At 34.6% G+C, this 18,601-nt stretch overlaps 1 protein-coding gene across 10 annotated transcripts in view; it reads right to left on the reverse strand.

Moving 5' to 3' along the window:
* SLC4A7 (solute carrier family 4 member 7) overlaps positions 1-18,601 on the reverse strand; it is a 108,147-nt gene that overhangs the window by 25,257 nt on the left and 64,289 nt on the right. For all 10 annotated transcript variants that reach the window (XM_034662099.1, XM_034662095.1, XM_034662096.1 and 7 more), the window contains 8 exons: positions 17,939-18,096; positions 16,424-16,511; positions 15,689-15,835; positions 11,721-11,830; positions 9,435-9,609; positions 5,741-5,874; positions 4,296-4,541; positions 1,809-1,914 (listed from right to left, as the gene is read on the reverse strand). In XM_034662099.1, the coding sequence (XP_034517990.1) occupies positions 1,809-1,914; positions 4,296-4,541; positions 5,741-5,874; positions 9,435-9,609; positions 11,721-11,830; positions 15,689-15,835; positions 16,424-16,511; positions 17,939-18,096 (1,164 nt within the window). The remainder of the gene's footprint in view (positions 1-1,808; positions 1,915-4,295; positions 4,542-5,740; positions 5,875-9,434; positions 9,610-11,720; positions 11,831-15,688; positions 15,836-16,423; positions 16,512-17,938; positions 18,097-18,601) is intronic.

Raw genomic sequence — 18,601 nt, forward strand, 5'->3', positions numbered from 1 at the left:
TATGCATTCTTGCTGGTCCACAATTTTACTATCTTTCCTTTACTTTTAAACAAGTTGCTTAAAACAAATGCAACCAACAGAAAATTACTACTGTGTCTATTTACAATGCTGAATAAGAAATAGCTATAGTGATAAATTCATATCAGGAACAAAACTGGTTGGCTTTTCTGACTTAAAACAAAGGGATTAAAGCATGGGACTAGGAGCAGTAGAGCAACCATTCAAATAGTATTTCTATTTTTTAAAAATCTTAATTATATGGCATAATATAATGCAATTATAGAAATTTATTGACCTAATTTTCCTTTCGGGGAAAAAGTACTGAAAGGCAACCAGAGATTAACAATGATACATGCCACGAACGTCATTTTTCTCTTACTTATATTCCAATGAGACTCATTTTAAGAAACACAACTCAGGTTTACCAAGAGAAAAATAGTTAAAGTTTCCATTATTCTCAATTTCCAACTGCTGAGATTAGTAATGCTACAAATTTACAAAATGGATCACAAAAATAAAAGCTATAAGCATAAAAAACAAACAAAAACCATGGGCCTTTTGAATATCAAGAAAATACACTCAAAAGACCTGCATCTGTAATATCAAGACCTCTTATTCACCATGGAATGAGGTTTTTCTTTTTTTTTCTTTAACAGATCACTTTCATTTGAGCACCTCTATTAACTCGACCTCTTTCGTAGCAAGACTGGGTTTTTGAATATAAAACAGTCAAGCATTAATCTAAGTTGATCACTGATACATAATGCTTTAAATCAGCAGTGTCCAACAGAACTTTCTGTGATGACGGAAATGTTCTGTTATCTCCACTGTCCAATGTAGCAGGAGAACTGACTGAGCTCTTGAAACATGGCTAGGGCAACTGAGAACTAAACATTTAATTAACTTATTTAACTTAAATTTAAATAGACACATGTGGCCAATGGCTACTGTACTGTACCATACAGACTTAAATTATCAGTGAGATGAAACTGCAGATGGTACCCTTCCAATAATATAATTATTATCTTTAGTGAGAAAACAATGATCTACGCTCACTTATATGATATAAAAAGCACCAAGAAGCTCAAGAGATCTTGGTTTTAACTGATATTGCTAGAATCACTTTATACCTTAATCCCAAAGCCCAATCTGGGAAGTGCCCTAAAACAGATATTCTAGGGCCAGGACAACATTTCCCAACAGAATACAAGAATATGTGATAGTATTCAGTACACAGTAGGTGCTCATTACATGTTTTTGTCCTGTTTCCTTTCTTATGTGCTTAAGATACACTAGTCTCTACAGACTAGACTGCAGAGTGGACTACTAGACCACAGTTAAACCAAATTCAGCTTGCCATCGAGGACATTAGGAAAGCACTCATGATCTTCTAAATAAGCTGTTCATGGAGCAGATACACTGATACAGGGAGAGGAGGACAAATGGATGTGGGTTGTTCTGTCAACTCCAGTATATGCAACCAAAGTCCTAGCAAACACTTTCTTTGAATTTATCAACCTCCAATCTACCTGGAATTAGAAACCAGAAGTATTTTCACACTTTTTTAATAATTAAATCTTGGAAGTCACATTTAGTCCATTTTTATCCCCCCTACCAGGTTCATTCTTTTAGCCTACACTTTTTACTACCTGATACATAACCATATGACAAGTCCTATCTGCACAACACAACACTAAATTCTGAAAACACATCACACCTACTGATCAAGAAGAAAATGTAGGTCTACTCATAAAAAGTTAAAGAACTAGGTTAATATTGCAAAATCCTTTACTTGGTCATGTACTCACAGAAACAGTGAGATTCCCCCAGAAAATATCATCTGCTGTTAAATTCTTTTCCTGCCATATTTTGAGAGTTTCATTGCTAGGGTTTGGAGGTTCAACACATACACATCTGAGAAATGAGAAAAGGATAAAATTTTAAGGGTCCTGCATTTCATGTTTTATTAAATCAATTTTATTAAATCAATCACACAATGTGGTAGCTCTTTTATTGTTTTGTTAGCTCTTGTTTATTTGAGAGAGAGAGAGAGCACATATTGGGGGGAGGGGCAAAGGGAGAGGGAGAAGCAAACTCCCTGCCAAGCAGGGCGCCCAGACATGGGGTTCGATCCAGGACCCTGAGATCAGGACCTGAGCCGAAGGCAGATGCCTAACAGACTGAGCCACCCAGGCTTTTAATTCAACTTTCTTCCAGTGCTGCAATGCATGGAGACTAGAAAGTGAAAACACATCAGAAACAATGGAACAGAACAAGATCTGGTTTATGTAAATAAAACACAATATACAAATACCAACAGAATGATATTTTACAGAGTATCTTAATGAAACTTGTTAGATATATCTCTTGGGGAGGGATGCTATTCTCTTCAAAAATATGACAAGATACCACCATGTTTAGCAAGGTCACTCTCCACTAAATCTTACCTTAACCCCCAGGGGAGCTGCTCTGCCTCCCCACCCACACATACACAAGACACAGATTCCCAACAAAGCCATACTCCTACTCATGCTCAGCCTTTACTGATCTTAACATTTATTCTTAAAGAAATAAATAAAACATGGTTTTTCATCAGGACAAAACTAGGAAGGTCATAAGGAGATCAGAGAGCTCAGTTCATATCCATAACTACCTCACCTAAAGAAAAGCTAAAAGCGCACACAAGCGAAGAGATATCTAAATGTGAATTTAAAGGGAAAAAAAAGGAAGAAAAAAATAATAAAAAAAAAAAAGAAGAAATACACAGGAATATTCCCAATTAGATTATGAGCTGTTTTGAGAACAGGCAAGAAGAGGCTGGACTTTGGATGCATTCCATGTTCTATCTTTTACTAGCTGTTTGACCCAAGACAGGTTTTAACCTCCATGAGACTCAGTTTCTTCATACACCAAAGGAGCTATGATACGAACAATTAAGGCACATGTGATATGAATTACGCAACCCTGCTAACACAGAGCCTGCCAATGCTCACAGGATGTCAGCTGAACACATTGCGATCACATGCGATTACTCAGTTAACCAGAAGCAAGCACTGTTCTGACTGGCTGGCACTAGCTGTGAAAGCCATGCCACACAAAGGTCAAAGGAATAGGGAAAGAGAAAAAAAAACAAGAATAACACTTAAAAAATAAACTAGTTTAAGAGCAAAAAAGATAGCACAAAACAGAGTTGGCATCAGAGTGTCTCTAATCTCAAACAGGTCAATCTCTCATAGAAATTTTCATATCCCTCCCTACTCTGTCCATCAAAGTTGAGTATGCAAGGAATGGATCGAGGGAAGGGGGAGAGCACAGGGATTTGGGGCTTAGTAGGCAGAAGGAGGGAATTGTACCCTTGTTTTTTGGTAACCACTTTCTCCATTAAGTGTCAAATGCAGGATCACATTTACACCAAGCATGACTGCTCAAGAAAGCAAATACAGGCCTTGATCTACCTAGATACATTTAATTTTAATAACCGACTTGACTTTATTGAATATATTTGCCAACCTTTTGTAACTATTATAATTACTTTTCAAATCTTATTTTATTCTAGAGTCTTATTTTCAATTCATGATTTTATCACAAAGAAAATACTGCACCAAATAGCATGACAGTACTGACACTATACTTAAACTTCAAATAAAAATTATCAGACTTCAAAAATGTTAATGAAAATGCAGAACATGAAAAATGTAAGAAATAGGAGTGCCTGGGTGGCTCAGTCGGTTAAGCGTCTGCCTTCAGCTAAGGGCTTGCACTGGGCTCTCTGCTCAGCGGGGAGCCTGTTTCTCCCTCTCCTTCCTTCTTGTGCGCTCTCTCTCTTTCTCTCTCTCTAATAAATAAATAAAATCTTAAAAATATATATGTAATATATATATTATATATATTAAAAAAAGAAAAAGAAAAATGTAAGAAATATTACATCCTACATTCAGGACTTGGCTAAAGAATACAAGATCTAATATAATTGCCTGATTCAAATAGCTGGTGATTAGGTACCAAACAATTGAATTTAAATTGACTGATTCAATTCAAACAGAAGACCAAAAATACACACACTTGAATAAGCTGTTTCAGGGAATAAAATGACTGAATTTGTTCAACTGTATTTATATTCATTGAGTGCTCTGGTAAAATCTCATCTGTAACAAACAAGTCAACCTCCATATGGCTAGTTGGGTAGTTACAGCTAGATATAAATGAACATCGCAATGCAAAAAAATTCATCTTTTTTTGGCTCAGACATCTCTATAAAAATACATTTTAATGATGGGGAAAACGGAAACACTTACGAGTAGTGGGTCAGTTCATCTAAATTGTTGTGCATATTAAATGCATATATTTCTCCTAAATGAAAGAGCTTCTCCAAAGCCTCGTAGATGAATATGATGCAAATTAGAGCCGCAAAAGCCTCCTCTGTGAATCGAGTAATATAGCACACAAGGCTGCTCGCATCTGTTGCAACCAAAACAATGCACAAGAAAGAAGTCCACAGACCAATACTGGTTCTTAAAGACAGATAGGAAAGCTGATAATCTCTGTTTAGGGAAAAAACGTGAACATGATCAACATACACACATGGCAATGTATATCTTTAATTAAAATCTCCTAACAGGCAATAAGAAGAGTATAAAAAACATAAAGATTCCTAAAAAGAGCAAATTACAGGATAACAATAATGACTAAAGAAAGCTCTCTGTATGTTTCTGCTGTAACTGAAGATAACAGAATTATAATGGTTACATTTTACTTATATAAAAGAGTCACACTGAAAGCCTACCAGGCAATTAATATTTCAAAAACAAAGACCTCACTTTGAAATCAGTTCTGAGGAGTAAACGACAGAGGTACATTCTATAGAACAACTGGATGTGACTCTCTGAAGCCCCAGAAGCTCTATGCCAACATGGTAACCACACCCCTGTCCCCTCCATTGCCAACAATACCATCCCCCTTGCCACCAGAATCATCACAGAAAGTGACTTCATTTTTTAAATTCCATGTCAAGTAAGAAATTACTTTAAGACCTCAGGGTCCAGAACACTTCAGGTCCCTGCATTCTCCCCTAGTCTAGGCAGCTAGCATGCCAGACTGGAATCAGAATCAGCTTGTTCAGTGAAGAAAGAACCAGAACAAGATGAGTTAGACGAAGCAAATATTTAATGGGATCAAGTTGTTTCAGGCTAAAATATTCAACTACATTTATCTCACCAAAGAAATAGTACTGGCCATGTCAAATCCCAGGTCTACCAGCTATAGTACCCTGGGCTGATTCCCACTGTGAACAACCCTGCCCCTGGAAACGGACACCTCTCACAGACAGCTACAGTTCCTTCTGGTAAACAGGACTGACTGATAAAGTCAGCCGGAGCCTCCAAGATTCACCTCTTTTTAAAATTCTTTTATAAGACCAACATACCAACTAATCAACAATTAGATTAACACCTTCTTAGTGGGTTGAAATTTTTTTGAACAAAGGATTTTTATTGCCCAAGTGATTTGTTGACCAGGACTCAACTCCACTGATTTTATACTCAAGGTGACTGGGGTAGGCATGCTGGGAAGGGGCCAGAGTACGGTCAACCACATGCTAGCCCCGAAATACTGAAAATATATTTATTGATCAGATCCTCTTTTTCCGCTACTAAATACATGATGAACTTTTAACTAAAGTTAATAAACAACATAATTATACACATATGTAAACACATGTGATAAGTAAATAACAATTACATACCTGCAGAATTTAAATAAAATTTTTTCAAACACTAAAACTGGACCTGTGCTCCCCAATATTGTTAGAGGTTGCCCAGCAAACAACGAGTAGGCAATCCCAGTTAATGATGCTCCAAAAAGAGACTCTATTGCACTCTGTTTAAGGAAAAAAGAAATGAATAGAAGTAATACATCATAAACGTATCTCTATCCTACTATAATACACGTAAGATATCTGCAAAGTAAAAATACTAATCAAGTAGTTAAAAATATAAAGCAGATACAACTTTTAAGTCAAATTTAAATTTTAAATATGGGTAATTACAAAAACATTTTAAATACATATGGAAAACTGCTTTGTTTTCATATTAAAAGTAAACTTGTACAATCAACCTTTATTCAAAACACAGTATTGTGGGAAGCCAGGAGGGAGGAGTAAATGAAAGAGAGACACAGAGATTTTAACTCTATCTATAGGTATTTTATTTCTTAAGCTTGTGGGGAGTACAAAAATGTTATTTTGGATGTTTTTGTTATGCCTGAAATAGTTCACTTAAAAAAAAAAACAGAAAACATATTAAATACTCCATATGGTATGCACAAAAAATTTTTTTCAAATAAATCAGAAATTAACAAATGATGCTATCATTCTCAAAATGATTTCTAAAGAGCAATTTTCCACACATTTTAAAGAAATTCATCTTATATGATGGGCTTAACCAAAGATATCAAAAATAAAATGCTTTTATCCTAAAATAGATGGAAAATTTCTTTAAAAAACTCATAGCAACCATTAAACGAAGAAGTACCTTACTATTAAAGCTTGGTAAAAAAAGATAAAATAAGAAAATGTAAGACTCAGGAGAGTTTACTTCAAAGCTAGTATGTTGACTCTGTACCACTACCAATATTACATTCTAACTGATTAGGTTAATAGACAGTAAGGGGTATATGCTATGCCACTAGACAGAGGGGAGGGATCAGAAAGAGAAGAGCAGTTTGCCATTTATAAACATCAAGGTCAACTGGAAGGCACTTTCAAGAAAGGAAAAGCCCACCACTGGTAAAGGCAAGGCAAGAAAAACAAGCTTGTGAGAAACATCCCTCCTAGACCTGGCGGACAGCACAGCAGCAGGCAAGAGCAGGGCTTCAAAACCAGATTTGAGCAGAAGATCCATTACTAAGAGACGTTAAGCCGCAGCCATATCTCAAACTTTTCAAGCCCAACCTTTCTCATTTTTAAATAGGAGTGACCATAGCCAGGATGACTTAATGAAGCTGTGGCTGTGAATACACCTAGCAAGCCTACAGGCTGCCATACAGAATGCACTCAATAAATGGCAGTAAATCTCATCGTCAGCAGTAACAGCATCTCCCAAAACCAAAATCACAAAAGTAATAGTATGCAGTAAAACCATTACTCAACTACTACTATAAAAATAGGATCAAACTCACATATATATGGCAAAATGAAGTGTCCATATTAACTGCTAAACCATTATAAAACCCTTAGTTCAATTAGAATATGCATAACTTAGGAATGAATTTAAGCAGAGCTCAAGTCAAAGAAAAAAATGTCTAAATGGTATCTAGACATAGAAAGCAAAAAATTCAGAAGAGAAGCAAGGAGATGGCAAATAAATGCTAACGCTGGGGGAGGGGGGCAAATAGGCACAAAATTACAGTTTCCCTTCCCAACATCACGTTGAAAAGGCAGAACCTGCCAGATGAAGATCTTCTCTTTACCACTCTGCCACTCCTCTCCCCCACCCTTTATTGGCACATTTACTAGTTCCTTTATCCAGATCTATTCTTTTTCCAATTTCTCAACTGTTTTTATGTTCATTCCCAAACTGAAAGGTATCTCTCCCTAAAGAAATCACAGCCCCACCACACTGCCTTCCCCTCGTCACATTCAGAAGTTTCCACTGTACCCATCAGAAGCCCTACCAGTATCTTCCCCATACGCCTCTCCACTGCATGGCACTGACCAATCCATGCTCATCTTTCCTCTTTCTCAAAGCCTCTAATTTTGGTTTTTGCAAAATCACATCATCTGATTCCTCTCCTGAAGTTCTGACGGTGCCTGTGTCTAATCTGCCAAGCCATTTTCCTCCTCATTTTCATCTTCCTCTAGTCCACAAGTGTAACTTCCCACCTTTTCCCTCTCCAGTCACTATAAATTCTCTCCCTCGTTAACCTCATCTATTCCCAACCTTTATTTTTCCTCCTTACCACTCCACAAACTCTGGTACTGTAACTCCTACCTGAGGTTCCAATAAAGCACCTGAAAACAAATGCATCATCTCTGTATCACCTTCCTCCGTAACGCTCCTGATTTCTCTATTTCTGGTACTTCAGCTGCCACAGCTCTTCTTGATCTCACTCATGTGTCGCACAGCACACCATGACGTATTACCTATGTATACACTGTCTTATCTTTTTCTCTTAGGTTAGGATCCCTTGAGGACAGAAGACACATGCTCATCTTACACCTGTCTATATTCCTCCGATGCCTAAAGCACTACCACATGCACGTGGTATTAAGTAGCAGGATGAGAAGGGCAGGCAGTGCAAGATAGTCCAAAAGCAAGCAGCATTTCCACAATGGTAACAGATGAGACACATCTCCAGGGGGACCAGCAGAGTTACATTTACAGTTTGAGACAGCACATAAAAGCAACTTACTAAAAATAGATTCCCTTGATACAACGATTGCAGAATGAGGTAAAAGAGTCTAAATAATCAAAAATAAATTGAGTTTCAAAGGAAATTTCAGTTGTTAAGTTTGTCTCATGTTCAGCTCATGAAGTACTTTAAGTGAATAATTACCATTACTTAGCTTTTGGTTATTTTTTAAATCTTTTCTCTGTAAAAAATGAATTTCCTCCCAAGAGTAAATATAATTAAATAAAATACATTCAAGAATTACAAATCATCTTATTTAAATGGCATTAAAATGTATGTAAACAAAAAAAAAAGTCTTTCAAGATTTTACAAAGCACTGGATACTGTTACCATGCCTCCCACAGCCCCTTATACATCATTACCAAGAACAAAAAATCATTAAAACTTTCATTTTAGTCATATCAAAATATGGATGCAGTTTTCAGTTATACTTTCTAATTAAAACGTTATCTACCTTTATACAAATTTAATAACAGCAAAATAAACAACACTAAAAATCTACCATTTGTCTACAACTTCCAAAGTCTAGTTGTTGAGTCAGGGCCTACCCACCAGGGCCGATGAGTTAATATTAATCACATGGCTCTAACTAATCCTATGATACCTTACAGGATATCAAGTAGCACCATTGATAAATTCCCCCACCCAAGACCCACCCAGCATCGGTTCAATTTGTCTCCCACCACCACCCCTTCCCCACTCCCCACAACAAAGACAATACAAGCCTTTTACTCAATTTATAAAACCATTCATCCAGCAAGCCAGGATAAACTTTTTTTTTCTTTTTTTTTTTTTCTTTTTTTTTTTTTTTTTTTTTTTTTTTTTTACCTCAACTGTGCATCTTCTCCTGCTCAAATGGCTTCCCCATGTTTTCCATAGCAATTACCTTTGGGGGAAGTCTGCTTTGGGACAGGTTAATCATGCTGTGGGTAGACTCTTCAAATAAAGTATGAATAGTGAGACAAATGCATACAGACACTTGCCTCTGAAGAGCTAAGAGCCTGGCCACTACCAATCTTTGTACTCACTATTCTGCCTTCTGTAGCTTCTCCAAGCAGCCCTCCAAAAGTGATTACAGGAGACATACAGGCACAGTATAGGAAAAGAATCGAGGCCAGGCACTGTAGACTTAATGCATCCTTGAAGTCACTCAAGAAAAAAGGTGTTTTCCTTTTGATGTCAAGTATCAAACCACCAAAAAGCCTAAATAGGTGAGATGAAACTCGTCAAACTGTACACTAGAGGATTCTAGCTAGTTCAAACTAAAACTATGGGCTACATAAAACTGCTGCTGCCTAGTGTTTCGTCAACAAAAATTAATATCCTATTTAAATCATGATATAAACTATAGAAGATACACTCATTTAGTCTAATCCACTGATAGAGGAAAGACAGATCTCTTAAGTTAAAAGACACATAAACATCTGTATTTTATGGACTGACTATATATTGAGAAGACTGCAGGCAAATGATTTTATATGAGTAAATGTAATTTCAGACACAAATGTACAAGAAAATATACAATAAAAATAAATAAGACCTAAGACTCCATTCAGGAAAATGTGCATTACCAATTCTATCAATTATTATCTACATTATATATCTTAAAGTGTCAGAAATATCAGGAAGGCAATTATAATATAAATCGTAAGTCCCCAAATACTCGTTAATATGAATATACTATGTTGTGCTTAGACTCAGTCAGTAGTGAATTAAATAATTTTAATGACTTTTAAAATTAGTACTTCAATTACATAAATATTTCTTGTCAAGAGAAAAGCCTAAAAACTACTTCAGTGCATTTAATTTACTGAATATGTACTTAAGCTCATGCGCATATTAATAAAACTAAGAGGTCTTAATTAGGAAACTTAAAATCTATATTTGCACATCAAAGCCTTATCATTTCAATTTTTTTTTTTTTAATCAGACTCTTGGATACATCTAACATAAGCTCTGGGAGGGGTAGGGACTTTTTCTTGTTCACTGCCTTTATCACCAGTGTCTAGAACACTGTCTAAGACAAAGTAGGTACTCAGTAAATACTAGTGACAAATCAATAATTCAATAAAGTTTTGTGACTCATAAAACATACAATCACTCTGTAGAAAATACTGTAGAAACTACACCAAAAAGTTAATCTTATGCTTTAAAATGCTTTGGATGTTTTGAGGTTTACCATTCTACCTTTTTTTAAAGCTAATACTGAAATACATACCAAACACACATTGACAAATTTAAGTTACTCTATAAATAATCTGACAGCAAGGGAAATCAACTTGCAATAAAAAAGGTGCCAATGATAATCTAGAAAATCAAACTGCCTCATCAAGTCAACAACTGATTAATAGTTTTTTTTCAGTCACTAAGAAATAGCACTAACAGCTAGTATTAGACCACCACCTTTTACACCAGGGCAGTCTTATTCTCTATGACAGTCACAGAGACTATATTAGGCAATGAATAAACCGTGAGTTTAAGTTTATCTAAATTTTATATTCAGTATGCCACTTGTTATTTTTCTTCTATATAGTATTCTTTAGTCATGTCATCGATACCCCTAATGTGTCTGTATAAAATAACCCGATTTGCTAAACAAATATTTAAGATTCAAATTCTATCCCGTTCACAGCAACCACCAGTGGATAACTGTATCAATATCCACATGCTTTACTACAGTATGGAAATACTGTAACATTTCTCTACTTCTACAAAATATTTTAAGACAATATTTGTACCCAGCAATATTTCTGTATTTTTACAAAAATTAACATCTTCAACAGTTTTTCTAACTAGGTTTCTAGAGCTTATTACCATGATTTAATTATGCTTCACTGTCTAATTTTATATTATCTCATGATATAATGCTCATTTAAGAGTTTTAATTTTAGGCACACACACAAAAAATATCAGCTACAATTCCTCTCGTTCCCATAATTCTCTATCTTCATATGGAGAATTTTAATAGCACTCCACACCTTCTTCAAGAACCTTCTGTATAGGTAATGTAAATTACCCTATATACTATGTAACTGCTTGATATTCCTAATGTATGATCCAAAAATTATTTCACTTTAAATTAAAGCCAAACACAAAATCCAAGTATATACTAGTAAAATTATTTTAAAATGCATAATTTTCCATAATATCATACACTTACAAAATAATGCACTTTTTTAAATATTAAAAAAAACTATAGAAGATTAACTTCCATACATTTCAAAAAAAAAAAAAAAAAAGACTTTCTGCCTTCTTCGTCAAATCAACCCTTAGTCCCCCAAAAGCTCCCACACCGAATCTGTATTTGTACCCACCGTCCAGTCCTCTGTAGCTCAGGCCCAGCATGATGATCGGCCTCTTTAGGAGTATCACCCCCCGAGCTGGGGGCAGATCCATTGGGAAATACAGGAATCTTTCTCTTTTCCTGCATTTTACAAAAAACATATTTTCAGAATTCTGTTTTAAAAAAGCTAAGATGGTACCCTTGAATTAGAGGGAACAGGAGATCTTATACTGATTACATAACTAATCAGTGCTCCTAGAAAAAATGCTTCCTAATATAAACTTCCACTTTAAATAAATTGCACTTTAGAATAGTGCCTAATATTTGTCTCTATTAGTATTTTAAGCTTATGATTGGCTTTTTGTATTTTGTATTCTAATATCATATATTCTAACACCAAAAATAAAACACATTCATACACACCATTTCAAATTATGAATCAGCAATAGGAAAATAAATATCCAATAAAACGTCTCTCCAACCAGAATATTTAAAATATTGTTCATGCTAACTAATGAAAAGTATACTTTACATTAATAAAAAAAAAAGTAAATGCCATTTTTCTTTTACCAAACTACTTCCCTGAAGACATAAGTAGTACAAGAGTTATCTGTTAAACACATTTTCATAAAAATAAATTTCCCATTAAATTTTATTACTAATTCAAGATTCTCATGATAAAGGATGTCCCCGCTGCCCCCCCCACCTGAAGATAAAGGAGCTACCTTTTAATTTGTTTCTTCCAGAGGTCAAATGTTGTATGTGACACAGGGAGCAAGAGGAAGGGAGACAGAAAGAGAGAGAAAGGAGAGAGAGAAAGGTAGGGGAGGGGTGTTCATCCCAGGATATCCCCTGGGTCAAAAGCTCTGGGTGAAGTACAAACTTAAACTACTTGGTTCACATGTGTAATATTTATAGAGTAGCAAGACTTCTCTATAATCATAAGATTACCATGTGAAAGTGTAAGAACTAAAACTAACTTATATCTTAGCTCAAAGGGGAAAGAGAGAACAATATTATAGAATTACTAAAAAAAAAAAAAAGAATAGAAAATATTACATATCACAATCTATGGAATACGGCAAAAGCATCATTCGAGAAAATTAAGCACTTAAGAAAAATGAAAAGATAAAAATGAATGAATTAAATATCTAACTCAGGAAATGTGAAAACAAAATTCTTTTGTAAAGTGAATGGAATGAAATAAAACAGCTAAAAGCAGAAACTGAGTCACAAAGCAAAACACTTTTTAAAAAAAGGAAAAGTAAGTTGTAAAAGCTGCTCTATTTGAAAAAATATGATAAACCATTAGCTAATACTCAGCAAAAGATATGCCAAGGAGGCAACTTCAAACTGAGGTAAACTTTCTACACACACACACACACACACACACACACACACACTATACTGTACAACACTATGCAAATAAGTTAAAAAACCTTGATGAAATGGGTAATACATGAAGAATATGTAATTTCCCAAAACTGACACCAGAAAAACAGGAAATAGGTAATTTTCTAGGAAAACTTAATACTAACCCCAGAAGAAAGAGAAAGCGCACACAAGCCAATCACCACAGAAGAAATAAGCACATTGCTGAAGCCCACCATACAACCAAAGACTCAGGTTCAGAAAATTTTACAAAAGACTTATTCCAAACTTTTAGAACCAAATCATTCCAAGCCATTTAAAGTTTTAAAAGCACAAGGAAAAGAAAATTTACAAACTTGCTTTTATGAAACAAATATAACAAAGATATCAAAGTGTGAAGACAACACAAAACACTACAGACCAATCTACTTATAGTGATGTGAACAACTCAAATAAAATATTACAGAGACGACCAGCACTCTGAAGCTGAATCAGGGCTTACTCTATCAACACAAGAGTGTTTTCATATTATATAATCCATTAGGATGGTTAACGACAAATAATCAATAAAATTCATACAAACATCTCCAGAGATGCTAACAAGGCATTTGAAAAAATTTAACATCTACTTATATTAAAAATTTCAATGAAACAAAAATTAGGATACTTTCTTAGCATGATGAAAACATATTGGCCTCCAGTGTCAGTGACATAATGAGAGAAACACTAAGGACATGGACTACAGTTCAGAACAAATTAAGAAACGCCCATTTAGGAGAGATTGGATGGCTCAATCAGTTAAGCTCTGGGTTTTGGCTCAGGTCACGGTCTCAGTGTAATAAAATCAAGCAGAGTCTGCTTGAGATTGTCTCTCTCCCTCTCCTGCTACCCCTCCCCGACTCTGCTCACAGGCACACACGAGTGTTCTCTGTCTCTCCATAAATAAATAAATTTAAAAAAAAAAGAAATGCCCATTTAAAGTCAACTACCACTTAACATTACTAGAGTTTCAGTCAGTACAATTAGACAACAGAAAATGTATTAGAGCTGGAAGAATGAGAAAAGGAGGGATGAAAATATCTTACTGCAGATGATATGACCAAAAAACTATTACATACAATGGAAGAACTAAGGGAGGAGGATAAAAAAGAAATATACAGTAACAAACAACCTTCATATATAAAAGTAACGAACTGATGATATAATGGAACGGAACCCTCATTTACAATAGAGACAGTAAAGACAAAATGCTTATGAATACACTCACCAAGACGTGGGTAAAGCATAGATAAGGAGAACTTTATTGCATTCCTTAAGGACATAAGAACTAACTTGAAATAGGAAAACAAGTGGGGGAAAACATACCATGTTCTTGAATGATTCAATGTTACAAAGATGTCAATTCTCCCTCAGTTCATTTACAAATTTCTCTGCCATCACAATTTTTGAAAAATCAGGTTTTATTTCTGGAAATTAAAAGCTGATTTTAAAGCTTACATAGAAAAATAAATATGAAAAGACAGCCAAGAAAATTCAGAAAAGCAAGAGTAATAGGGAATCTAGACCTAGTGGATACTAAAATATGCTAAAAGCCTCAGAAATTAAAGTGTGGGATTGGTCCATGAATAGGCAGCCCAATGGAAAAGAAATTCCAAAAACAGACCTGAATGCAAATGGAAATTTAGAAAATGTAAGGTAGCAACATTTAACACTTGACTTTTTAATAAACTGGGACAAAAAGGCAGCAATTTAGATAAAAGACAAAGTTGGATGCATACTCCACATAATACACCATAATAAATTCCAAAGGATCAACAAATGATTTCAATGTTAAGAAAAGGTATTGGGGGGGGGGGGATGAAATAACCAGGAATATTCAACCTCACTAATTACATAAATGTAAATTAAAATCACTTTAAAATACCTGACATAGTAGGATAAAGATATCTATCAGACTGGCAAGTATCTGAAAGTCTGACAACACACTGTTAGTGAAGCTGTAGGGAAAGAGGCAATCGTCACTGTGGGAGTCCAGGACAGTGCAACCCAGTAAGAAGGGATTCTGGTACTATCTACCAAAATTGTAAGTAAGTTCCCATGTGAGCCAGGAATCCTATATTTCTGGGAATCTACCCTACAAATACACCTGCACAAGACTAAATTGGCATATCAATATTGTGATAACGCTTTGTAAAAGCAAAAGACTGAGCCCCGGAATAGCACAAACTACAGGATATCCATAAGTGACACATAACAAAACTGTGAGAAAATAAATATTTCTCTGATATCTTACGATCAAATCTCCAGGATATACTACCCTGAAAAAAGCAAGGTGCAGAACAGTACAGGTAGTACGTTAACTTCTGGTAAGAAAGAGGAAGAAATAGGACTACATTCATATTTCCTTGTACTGAATGAAAATTAGAAGGACACAAACTGGTAATAAATGGTCCTCTCACAGGAGGTGGGTATAGGGGTAAGAGGGTAAATGGAATATGGCAGGGGTACACCTTCTCTGAGTGTACCTTTTTATATACAGTTTCGATTTTTGAATCATAAAAATGTATAACCTATTCAAAAATATTTTAACTAAGGAAAAGTAATTCATAGAATTGTGTGGATTCTTACCTGAGAAGGAACACTTTTTGGTGGCTCTATGCGTATAGAAGGATCCCACTCTCCTGGAGGTAGGACAGTTACTTGATCTAAAAATTCATCAATTCCAGATAAGAGGTCATTTCTGTCTTTTGCTTTATAGGCTACATCATGAAAAATCTACAAAAAAAAAAAAAATTGAGTAAAAGGATTTTAAAGCTGAAAGAAAATTCTACACATAATAAATCCACCTTAGATATGATAAATAAGTCTAACACCTGATTACAAAGCTCTGCCCCAAAGAGAGACAGAAGTCCTGGTCAATATAGGCCATGTTCTGTGAAAAGGTTCAAAAAAGGAAGAGAGAAATTACGGAGAAAAAAAGCAGGAAGGGGGAAAAGATGAAATCCTGAACAAAACCCAAAGAAATGATATCCTGAAATCCAGCATGGAGAAAATTTCAAAATTTCAAGGTGGTCATTAATTTCAAATATGGGGGGGAAAAAAACACCAAAAAGCATCCACTGATCTTGACAGAAAGGTCTTAAAGATCTTACCAAAGGCAAATGGCTGAAGAGGGAATAAGATAAAACAGTACAGACAGCAAGGACAATTTCGTAAGCTTCACTATGAAAAAAAAGAAAACTACAATATCTATGTTTCACAATCAGTGTCTTCTTGAAAAGGATTTGAAATTCCACTTCTAAGAAATTTTATAATATGATATACTTCATAATCAGTATCTACCTCATGGGGTATTTTAATTACCTCATCTGTCATGAGAGTGGCTATTGATCTTCCAATTTCATGGTACTGTGGTGCCTTGCCTGCCGGACCCAATAACAGAAACAAAAACCTAAAGAAACATTAAAATACACAGACTTAAATATAAACAACATGCACAGAAAGATCTACGCCATCATAAAGAAATCATTCAAATGTAAACACAGAAACAACATTCAGACCTCTTTTCCACCCCCCACACCAATCCCTGAGAAAAAGATGACATTCTACTCATAGTAAACCAGACCACAAAACTAAGGAAGGCATTCACAATTATAATTAACTTTCTACCAAGTTATTGCTCCCCATCTTCTTTAGGGTAAAAAAGGAATTAAATAACTGTTTCACGTTAAAAGTTCCCATTTTCTTTACCCTTTTAGAATCTGAATAAACAATTTTATCTAATCAGTATTGATGAAAAAGATAAATTAGTAAATAAAGGAAACACCAATCTCATTAAATACTTACAAGGAAGGTTTGCCTAATAAAATAGTTCAGAGTATACACAAAAAAATTCACAATCCCTCAAACTATCGTCTGGATAAAGACTCTACTGTGATAAATAAGGGACTATGGAAGGAAAAAGAACTGTTTTATTTATAACTCCACAAATTTAACATCAAACCTCATATTATTTTATTTTTTTAATTTATTTATAAACGACTAAATAAGAAGTAGTTAACTTCGTACTAAGTTATATCTTCATTAACACTACAGTAAGATATTAATATTCACACCCAAATCAGAAGTATTCATCTTCTTGTTTTATGAGAATTTAAGTGTGAATCTATGGAATTATTTTTCTCACTTATCTTAATACTACACCATTAATGTAACTCAGGAAAACATACTAAAAATAGGAACATATACTCCAAGTTGCAATTAATTCTTCATCTTTACTATTATAATTTTTTTAGTATTCTTAAAATTCTTATTTACAATTAAGTTTATATAGTCAATAGCTAACAAACTGATTATCCTTTATAACACAACTTGCTAATTCTTATGAATATTACTCCATTTATTTTTTACTTACATATATTGAACAGAAAGTTTTGGTCAGGTAAGAACAAAGCATTTTGTCTAATTCAGAGGCATTTTATTACATTTAAACCCTATGAAGTAATCATATCCTCATTATATAATTGAAGCTTAGAAAATTTAAGTCAGGCTTGACTCTCCCAGAAAAAGTGGCCCAGCAAGGATTCAACTCCATTCTGACTCCACAGAACATAATATGACTAAAATGATGCACCATCTTTTAAACCAAAGCTCCTAAAACACCCAACCTCTTATAAAGGTATAAATGCTAATTTTTTTTTAAAAGGATGCTTTCTTTTTGTTTTTGTTTTAATTCCAGAAAGAAAGATAACTCTTTTATGCTCTACTAATTAAAGCATTCAGCGCACTGACAATATTAACAATGCTCCTTCTAATCAAGAGATAAAATTTTTTTAATGTTGGGCATGCTGAGAATGTTAAGCGGAACTAAGTCTTTACCTCGTAGGAACAGGGACCTCAGTCAAGCCTGAGAGGAGAACAGCAGGAGCCAGTCTCACAAATGCAATGATAGGTCTTTCCAAAAAATCTACTTCTCCCACCAGAACATTGGATGCCTCGGCTCCCGAAGGAATTTTTCTCATGAAATTCATATCAACCTATTGACAAGTAAATAATAATTAAAATCAAATTAGCATGGTATTTATAAGTCTATTTAGAGGGAAAGAGGAAAGAAAAACTGCTTTTAAGACTACTATTTGCTAATCAAAACCGGTGATCTAATGGATGTAAAAACACCAAAATTCTCACACATATAAAGAATGGAGTAGACAAATACAAAAAAAGCAAGCAAAACACATCTAGCAAACAATGCTCCCAACCGTTTTCTCTGTACTATTTCAGAGATCTAAATTATCGAACATACAAACTAGAGAAACTTTTCAGTGACTATAGCGCTATTCATTAAGAACTATTCAGGACAAAAATATATTCACAAACTAACAATGGTTCATGAAATTATACACAGTGCTAACAATTATTCATTTCATGATTATTTTTGTTTAATGTTAGAAATGAATTAGCCCCTTTATATTTTACATATATTTTTATAAGTCCTTTTTATTTAAAGAGCTCTGTGTATTCCCTGGTATTTTCATTAGGTGG

The sequence above is a fragment of the Ailuropoda melanoleuca genome, chromosome 6 (genome assembly GCF_002007445.2).
Source record: "Ailuropoda melanoleuca isolate Jingjing chromosome 6, ASM200744v2, whole genome shotgun sequence".
Lineage (NCBI taxonomy): Eukaryota > Metazoa > Chordata > Mammalia > Carnivora > Ursidae > Ailuropoda > Ailuropoda melanoleuca.